This window comes from Haplochromis burtoni, unplaced genomic scaffold, assembly GCF_018398535.1.
Source record: "Haplochromis burtoni strain Fernald_Lab_line unplaced genomic scaffold, NCSU_Asbu1 Contig_493, whole genome shotgun sequence".
NCBI lineage: Eukaryota > Metazoa > Chordata > Actinopteri > Cichliformes > Cichlidae > Haplochromis > Haplochromis burtoni.
In genome coordinates this window covers 226,913-236,899 of record NW_024582854.1, presented here as the reverse complement: position 1 = coordinate 236,899, position 9,987 = coordinate 226,913, and the positions used below count along the sequence as shown (strand labels likewise).

The 9,987-nt window shown below is 37.2% G+C and overlaps 1 protein-coding gene across 1 annotated transcript; it reads left to right on the top strand.

The window, feature by feature from the left end:
• Window positions 1–578: 578 nt before the first annotated feature.
• LOC102289374 (calpain-3) lies at window positions 579–5,216 on the top strand. Its single transcript, XM_005946787.3, has 13 exons — window positions 579–693; window positions 776–1,042; window positions 1,183–1,270; window positions 1,765–1,880; window positions 1,981–2,114; window positions 2,209–2,398; window positions 2,502–2,564; window positions 2,728–2,813; window positions 3,235–3,306; window positions 3,488–3,645; window positions 3,793–3,950; window positions 4,220–4,231; window positions 4,358–5,216. The coding sequence occupies exons 1-13, from the start codon at window positions 616–618 to the stop codon at window positions 4,553–4,555; spliced, it is 1,620 nt and encodes a 539-aa protein (XP_005946849.3). The 5' UTR covers window positions 579–615; the 3' UTR covers window positions 4,556–5,216.
• Window positions 5,217–9,987: the final 4,771 nt, after the last annotated feature.

The following is a 9,987-nucleotide window of genomic DNA, read 5'->3' as shown; positions in this document are numbered from 1 at the left end:
CCAATACAAGTTTCCTTTTTCTATTTACTAAATAAGACAAACATTAACCCAGAGTGACCAGCTGGGAAGAAAACAATAATGTTTTTTTTAATTAAATTTAATAATTTTAAATGAAAGATAGACTCAACAGGATAATGTAGTAGTAGCAGCACCTTTGAAGAAGATGATATTTTAACATGTTCTCCTAAAAGACGTGGAAAACTTCATTCTGATCACAAAAACAAAGCAAACAAACAAACTGTATTTATTTATTCAGTTATATTGTGCTAAAATGAAAACACTACATTATTTGATGCCACAGTGTGCATGGTAAGAATGTATATACAATTTTTTTTCTAATACAAGTGTAAGCACAGCAAATTATTGAAAGTTAGACTTCATGCCTGGCTGTTGACTGTGTGTGAACATGTCCAAACCCATGCTGGATTTCAGCAGATGGAGCAATATGCAAATTACAAGAAATCAAAATATCAGGTGTCATGGTTCTGCATCTGTTTTTTCCAGAGAAAATCTATTTTGTTGTCCAACCCATTCCTCTCAGCCACAGCCTATAATAGCTGTTCTATATTTTTGGGGGTGGGATTTCAAACTTGTGTAAGACAGTGTGAATATAAGATGCTGCACATATCACATTTGGCAATTCCAAGGTGTTTCTCTTGCAAGGAAGAATCAGTTGCTTGCCACAGTGCACAGGTAATAATCTCTGTTCTTTCAAGCAAAACCTTTAAATTAGAGTTTTGTGTCTCTGAATTTATTTATTTTTTCCTTGCACCAGAATCTCTCTGAAGACTTCGTCACCATCATCATCATGGCTAAATCTGAAACTTGTCTCGTCAACTTGCGTTACCCAGATGGCAGCGAGGGAAGCCCCTCCAACCCTGCCAAGTTCAAAAATCAGGACTTCGCTCAGATAAAAGCTGACTGCCTCCAGAAACGAGAACTGTTTGTGGACAATGAGTTCCCACCAAACGGTCTTTCTGTGGGTGACCTGCCTGATATGAGTCCCTCACAGGAGAGTGAAGTGAAATGGCTTCGACCAGCAGTTAAATCATTTTAATTATATTTATTTTTCTTTCACTTTCAAATCTGATGGATTGTTAGTTAGCGTTTCTGTACAGTAGGAAAAACAGATTCTTTTTACATGCTTGTCAACATCACATTTTTCTCCACTGTGTTTTCAAGGATTTATTGAGAGAACGAGGAAAGAAGGACAAGCCTGCTTTCTGTACAGATGGTATGTCACGATTTGACTTTGGACAAGGCGACGTGGGTAAGCAAAACTTTCTTCTTTATAGCTAATGACAATGACAACTATGTTCCACAGTTCAGTTCATTTTTATTTTAAACATGTACGTTCACGATCATTACATAATATCATTCCATTTTTTTTGAAAGGGAGTAGGTAGACGTACACACTTATTTGGCCCTACCTCCTCAAATTTTACATCTCATTCATTTAATTTTCTTTTAGTCTTAAATTAAACAAACAAAGAAATGAAACCAAAACAAAACCAAAAAATATCACAATATAGTTTCATTCATATAAATAAAGACAGAATATGTAAATATGCACAAATAATGAAACCAACAAACCAAAACATCCCTTCAATTACGGTCCTGTGTTAACCCCGTTTTCTTCATTCTTATATTTGTTTAAAATTAGTTTTGGTTTATGTTGTTACTTTCTTTTATTTCTGCTTTTAGACTGTTCCATAATTTAACTCCGTCAGCTTGAGAAAACTATTAGTTTCCTTCTTTTATCAGGTAACTGCTGGTTTGTGTCTGCAATATCTGCACTGACCTTTCAAACAAATCTGATGGAACAAGTTGTACCAATGGACCAGTCCTTTGAGGATTATGCAGGAATATTTCACTTCCGGGTAACAAAGGATTAATAAATGTGTCTAAAGAATACTGTCACAAAACAGAAACACAACACACTGGTTATTAATCCTTATTAAGCTGTTTTCTCTGTTTCAGTTCTGGTGGTTTGGAAAGTGGGTAGATGTTGTCATTGATGACAATCTGCCAACGGAAAACAAGCGGTTACTGTCTGTGTCCTCGAAATGTGGAAATGAGTTCTGGGCTCCTCTGCTGGAGAAGGCATATGCCAAGTACAGAACCACGTCACACACTTTCATGTAAATCAGTTCAGAAGGTTCAGAAAAGATTTACAAATATTTTTCTTTCTCTGTGTGTCTCCTTCAGACTTTGTGGTTCATATGCAAACATGCGTGGTTGGTCATCATCAGATGCCTTCAAAGATTTCACTGGAGGTGTGAACCAGATTTACTATCCCACAGAGCCCAACGCACCGAGTTGCGATGAGCTTTGGCTGACACTAAGCAGAGCCACTAAGTGCAAATCACTGATTTGCTGTACGACTTCGCGTAAAGAGGTGAGAAATAAATTTCTAGAGAAACAATAAAACAAAACAACAATAATTAAAATCAAAACGAAAGAACCCTCAATACGTAATTTATCTTGCGTGTCTTTTCCAGGATGCAATGGCCAACACTGGATTGGTGATGGGGCATGCCTATTCTGTCACAGGCATCACTGAGGTAAATTCTTGAGTTTCAAAAGTATATTCCATCTAGGAAAGGGGCTTTTGGTACGAGGTTAATTGCAGCAAAATTGTAACAGTGTCAATTAAAGAATACTTGGTGATAATGATAAAGAAGAATTTCGTTTTTTAAAAAAAAAACTTTATTATTTCATCTGAAGGTGGAATTAAACGCCTCCAAAGTACGACTGGTGCGAGTCATGAACCCATGGGGCAGACGGGAGTGGAACGGAAAATGGAGCGACAAGTACTTGACTTAATCAAACAACAAACAATGTCCATATACCACTGACAATGACACAATTTGTACTAGTGTTGCACCTACACATAATCAACTCATTATTATTATTATTTAATTAAAAGCTGTTTTTTACAAAACCACAGCAGCGAGTTCAAGAATTTCTAAACATAAGATAAACAGTATAGTTGGAACAACATCAGTGGTCAATCAAAAAAAGAGTGAGAGAGAGAGAAAACACATATGCGTGCTGTGCAAAATGAAAATGGCCAGACATCCACAGAGAACAATACTGGTGGATGACCACAGGATGCTTTCTGTTATAAAGAAGAACAACTTAAGAACTTCAAGACAAATGAAATTGTAAATTAGATATATCTGTTTTGCTGCATTAAAGTCTGTAATTAACTTATTTGTTTTGTGTTCTCAGGTCAGATTTGTGGGACAAAGTAAGTCCAGAAGTTAAAAAAAAGTGTTTCGACCGTGACGACGGAGAGTTCTGGTAAATTAGAAATTTTGCACACTGTTTACTCTCAATATTTTAAAAAAGCATTTTAAAAACTCAAAAACAAACAAAACAATCACACAATCATTTTGATGCATTACCAAAGAGTTTATGTCTTACTGCTTGATATTTAATGTTTATTTCCTATTTTATCTCTATCTGCTCATCTGGCTGTCAGGATGCAAATGGAGGACTTCTGTTCCTGTTTTGCTAAAGTATACATCTGCTGTGAGACCCCTAACTTTCTTGATGGAGACTTAAAATGTCAGTGGAATTGCATGATTTACGATGGCAGCTGGGTAGCAGGGACATCTGCAGGTGGCAATGTGAAACACTGTAAGACAAGTTCATTCCTTTCTAAACTTTAACTATCACTAAAGGAATATTTTGGTTTTTACATTTTTCATTTACCTGTACAAACACAAAACCCACCATAAATTTCTAAAACCTGTAACTAACAAATAAACTGTTTCCTCTCTGTAGCCACCTTTGCAACAAACCCTCAGTATCGCATTCAAGTGACTGTTATAGACAAGAAGGAGCCAGGAGACAAAAACATCGTGCTCTCCCTGATGCAGAAACCTCATCAGGGAAATCGCAATGAGATACGCCTCCACAAAACTAGACTTACCATCTATAAGGTATTCATTCTGAATCCGCTTCCTTTAATTTAAATACTTGTTAAATACTGCAACTGATTACCAAAGGACAAGAAACTAAATCTTTAAAACAATTGTATCACCCTGTTATTAAAACACAAGCGCTTTTCCTAATTTAGCAGCTGAGTTAGTAAAACAATAATAATAAAAATGCCTTCACTGATTTCACATTCATTATTTAAAGTTACTATGGAAAATGGTTCCTGTGAAACAGTTTAATGATATTATTCTTACCATTTTCTAATTAACAGATTCCACCAGGGGTAAGTGCAAACAATAACAAATATATGAAACTGTCTGTGCACCAAAAGTAAATTCAGCATTTTAATAACAATGTATACTTAGACTCAGGAGAGTATTTCACTAAAGTTCCTTCATATTTCTCCCAGACCCCACAAGGACGCCTGCAACAGGATTTCTTTCAGAGGAACAGCCCTGTGAAGGCAGAAAAGACTTACAGCACTCGGCGAGATCTCATTGAACTCCACAGTCTGGAACCTGGAGAGTATGTGATCATCCCATCCACCAAAGAACCCAACATCACTGCAGATTTCGCTCTCGCTGTCTACACCAAGACTGATGAATAAGATCATGTAAAGAATCCTTCACATAACGAAGGATTAATATGATTAACTCAGGATAATAAACTACATGAATTATTTACTCAACAAAAGACACCATAGGGTAATTTCCTATTTGTTAGCCAGACATCAGGTGTGCTATCTCTGCTGGCTGTGAAATATGGGCGGTGGGGTTCAAAATGGTCACATGAGTCATACTGTCTCATATAATTTTTTATATGAGACATATAATTTTTTGCTGGGCATTTCTATTTATTTCACAGCCTGCATAGGCAAAATGCAGCCATGTAGTGCATTTTCTGCACAGATAACATAAATGCTGATAAATAACATGAATTTATCCATACCCAAAAGAAATAATAGGCTAAATGATTAAAATATACAAAGATAATGCTACTGATAGTTGGCCAGGTTCATCAATTTCTATAAAACAGAATAATGATTATGTAAAAGAATAAGTTCTGTGGACACTGGAGTTTAGTTTGAAGAAGTGATGTGGTGATGCAGTGTATAAGGTTCCTGCTTTAATGTCCTGATCTTCTGTGTGGACTTTGAGTGTTCTCCCCTTTTGAGGACAGATTCCCACATTCCAAAGACACGGATCTTCACTGGTGACTCTAAACTGGCTTTCACAAAGAATAAGAAAATAAAACAGGATGATTTTTCAGCTCTGACTCTGTCTGTTCTTGTTTTCCCCTCTACTTTCAATAGAAAATATTATTTGCAACATTAAGTGATGTCATCCTCAGTATAAACCGTTACACACACTGTGCTGCCATAAGGAAAATATTTATAAGGTAAAAAGAAAGTTGGAAAGTTACACAAGCTTGTGTAAATAAAGCTTGTGTAGCTTATTAGTTTAGCTTAATATGTAACCCCAGATAATAGTATGTTTTGATGGCCAATTAGCAGCATTCTATAAAGGGCTGCCAGTCAGAGGTGGGTAGTAACGAGTTACATTTACTCTGTTACATTTACTTGAGTAAGTTTTTGAACGATACTTTTTACTTTTACTTGAGTACATTTGTGAAGAAGAAACAATACTTTTACTCCGCTATATTTGCAAAATTCAACTCGTTACTTTTTAAAAAAGTAATTAGTTTAACACATTAGATAACATGCCACCAGTGGAGTTTCCGGTAACTTTTTTACCAATCAGATGTGGCCATGCAGTCACATGACCAGTTTGAAACACAAACACATCCTCCAACCACACACACCCTTATTTTGCTCCATTGAGGTTTATTTCACACCTCAAACATTTAGTAAACAATTAAAAATGACAGGTAGTAATAAAATAAACTACTAACTCTTTTACACTATGTCCACACCTACACGGGTATTTTTGAAAACGCAGCTGTTTCGTCCACACGTAAACAGCGTTTTGAATCACCGAAAACTGAGATTTTTTAAAACTCCTTTTTTGCGTTTACGTGTGGACGAAGAATACAGAGTTTGTCACACAACGTATGTCCCAGATTTAAACCCAGTGCGAGTTACCCCCCAAAGAGGGATCCTCAATCTAATCACATGAGCCGAGGTGTGAAAATGGGTTTAAATCTGGGACTCCCCACCATTTACCCTTAGAACTGAAGAAGCTTCTCGGATGAGAGGTGAAACGTCTTCAAGCAACTTAAACAAGTCCAGACGCTTTTCTTTCCAAGCTCCTTAGACTACAATGACCTGGATGACTGAGAACCTTTACAGACACATGAGCCAAGGTGTGAAAATGGGTGTGGGTCACAATCAGCCAAGGTTTCGGGTGAGCTCATTGTGAAACCTAGCCCCACCCTATCATGTGATTTCCTGAGGTCATATGGCCCAGGGTGTGAGTGGGCGTTAAAGCGTTTGGGAAGGGATCTCAAAACTGGATTATAGATGGCAGACAGTTGGTGTCGTAAACCACCACCTCTGTTCAAAGATGGCCGCTCACAGTGGACGTAAATGGCTTCTTTCACTCCTCTTTCTCAAGCTTCTCAGATGAGAGGTGAAACGTCCAGACACTTTTCTTTCCAAGCTCCTTAGACTACAATGACCTGGATGACTGAGAACCTTCACAGGTTTAGTCAGCATTGATTTAACTTGAACAACATACACTGAAACTTGGGAAACAATTTCATCATATACATTCCTTCATGTACATTCACGACTAAAAACCCACTTATTCAATCTTGCCTTTCCCTCTAGTTAATATTTCTTTTATGATTTTATATTATGCACTTTTATGCTCATTTAAATTCTTGTTTGCTCTGTACCTGTTGCTTTCCTATATCAGTGACAGTACCTGCTTGCAAACTTAGTACTTTGCTTTGGTCCTATTTCTTTATCCTCCTCCTATTCTCTATGTTACTTGTTAAGCACCTTGGCATACCCTTGGTTTTTAAGTGTGCTTTATAAATAAAGTTTATTATTATCTATTATTATTATATTCATATTTCTCCCACCCCACAAGGATGCCTGGGATCTGAGTTCTTTAACACCAATAGTACTGTAAAGCCACCAACCCGTTATCAAGGTTTCATAGAGGTGATTCAACTCTACAGTCTGGAACCTGGAGAGTATGTGATCGTCCCGTTCACGTATGAACCCAACATCACTGCAGACTTTCTTCTTACTGTCTACACCAAAGCTGATGCCAAGATCAGGTAAAGGCTTTCTCTGACCTTTCACATATTTTGTAAGGCTCACTGAAGACCTTTATTCCAAAAGAAAGTGGCTTATTTTAATATGATGGATCCTTGACTTAAAGCTGAAAGCTTGATCTAATATGATCTTTAAACATCAGTCTATTTCCAAAAGTGATAAAAAGTTGTGCAGCAGGTCATAGTTAACCACCATTCCTTTATTAATCAACAAATAAAGCTGTAGTCTTAATTTATTAAAGGTCAAGAGACGATGCTGCATTGTCTTTCTCAGCTAATAATCCATCTTCACTTAAGGCAGAGGTTCCCAAAGTGTGCGGCCCGGGGGGGGGGGGGCAGAGCCATTCCAGGAGGGGTGGTATGAAAAAAGAATGCTTGGACGTTGCTAGCATAATGGACGGGGTTCCCACACAAATCCAAACCAACTTCCTTCAAGCCAAAGACTAGAAAATATGGTGAAGCATATCTTTGTTTCTGTTAGTGTGGGTGGGGGGGGGGGGGGGGGGGGGGGCAAACATTTTTCTTATAAAACAAAGGGGGGCCTAGCAAAACAGTTTGGGAACCACTGACTTAAGGAGAATGGTTTGGTTTCACCTTCAGTGGACTTCAGTAGTCCTGCTAAGACTCTTTATGGCTATCATGATCCTGAAACGTCACATCCTGTTTTCTTGAGATCTTGAAATAGCTTGATGACAAATGTTAATTGTAAAGCTTTAAACCTTCTCTTCTGCTTCTAGGCCCTGTCAAGGAGGGGAAGATGAAAAAGATGACCATCTTTCTGAGGTTTGAAAAATCTGTGTTGTATATTTTTCCTCCAAGTGTTATAGCCTCTATTTCACACTGCTGCTGATAAGAAAGAGATAAATTTTGCTCTCTTGTAGATCCGAGACAAAGACAATGAGAAAGCCACTGATGAGGATCCAAACTATGCCTTATTTAAACTCTATGCTGATCAGGTGTCAATCTTTTTCTCTTTCTTCAAATCTTTACTTTTTCCTGATATGCACCGATACATTTTAGTTGTTTCTCTGCCTCTTGGTAGAATGATGAGCTGCTATCTGTACAACTCCAGAAGCTCCTGAATGACAGATTCCCTCATGGTAAGATGAACATGTGTGCTATGAAAGGTTCAAAATCATCATTCATATCTTGTTGTTGATTGTTTGCTTTTATAGAGAAAATTAATGTTTTTCAACAGGGAATGGCCACAGGGGCTTTAGTTTGGATGCCTGCAGGAGTATGATTGCCTTGGTGGATGTATCCTAAATTATACAGTTATTTTCCTTTTGCTTTTATGTGATGCCACACCCAAAATGATCAAAGCTGATGATCAAACTGACAACTGGCCACATTTCTATTAGGAGTAAGAACTTTTTTGTAAGATATCCTTAACCTGCACAGCTCGATCAAAGGATGACAATGACCTTTACTGAATTCTCAATTCTCTGGAAGAAGATTCAAGAATACAAAGTAATGCAGCAAGTATAGTCTCCAAGATTTATACATAATTTAATTATTTCTTCAACTTTTAGAGTTTTTTTTCCCCCAAAAAACTTTCAGTTTAAAATTTTAAAAATGAGATATGTTCAAACTACTGTTTGCTTCTAAATGTAAGTTCATCCTGTTTGTAAAATCTCTTTCATCGCTCTGATGTGAATGAAAATGGATCCCTGTCTGACGATGAGCTCCAGAAGGCGATTAAAGCTGCAGGTAACACTAATTATTGTCACATTTGAACACATTTAAGTGTAGTAACACATTTGGAGCTTGCTTCGTGTTATAACTGGAGAACTCCTCACTGTCTCCTCGTGTCTTTATCAGGAATGGATGTTAATGATGCCAGTGTGGGGCTGATGATGTCTCGGTATTCAGGCTTCTCCACCACCTCTTTGGAGGAGTTCACCACTCTCATGTTGCGCCTGGATAAGATGTCAGGTAAGTGACCACAAATCGAAGAATAAATCCACATCTTTTATCTATTCCAAAATGTGCTTAGACGTCTGTTGCATGGGGGTTTTCTCCACAGACATTTTCAAGGGCAAATCATCTGATGGTGAGATCCACCTGACCTGGGATGAGGCGAGTATATTTAATACCACTTAATACTCTTTAATGGTGCACTTTAATAAAAGTGTCACTATTAATTAACCTTTGCTATTGTGTGTAATTATAATATTAGGATAAGTAAGAATTGCCTTTTACTATTATAGGTGTGTTAAGTGTAAGTGTGTTAAGAAAATGACTCTTTCAGTCGTTTATCCATGCATATTCATTCATGTTACTATAGTTTTATAGAGTAAATTCAGAACACATGAGAGAACTGTAATACAGAACCATTACAGTGCAGAAATTAGCCATAAACGAAATAAATTGTACGTCTAAAAGTTGCCTTTTCTTTCATTTCAGTGGTCTCTCATCTCTATGTATAACTAGACCAGACCAAATCAGGAGAACTGAAAAGATTCCTGCAATCATACTTGCTTTTAAGTCTTAATGCACCAGCTTTTACAGGGGTGGCCAGGCTGAGATTATGTTTTTTTCCTTTTGCTTTTTCTTTCTTTCAAACCAAACCACTGTAGGCCAAAAATGTGATCTTTTTTGTCCATTTCCTTTCATAATTTTCATAATACAAAATGTTATCATTATTCAAGTTACCAGCAATGGCTAGCAAAAGTTCCATTCATAAACTATTAGGGTGCCATGGTCAGATAGGTATACCTGCTAATTAGTGCTTAGTAACTTTATAACATACTAGAACTAGGTTTTAGAGCCAGCTTAAGGGGTGCAGTTGGGGGG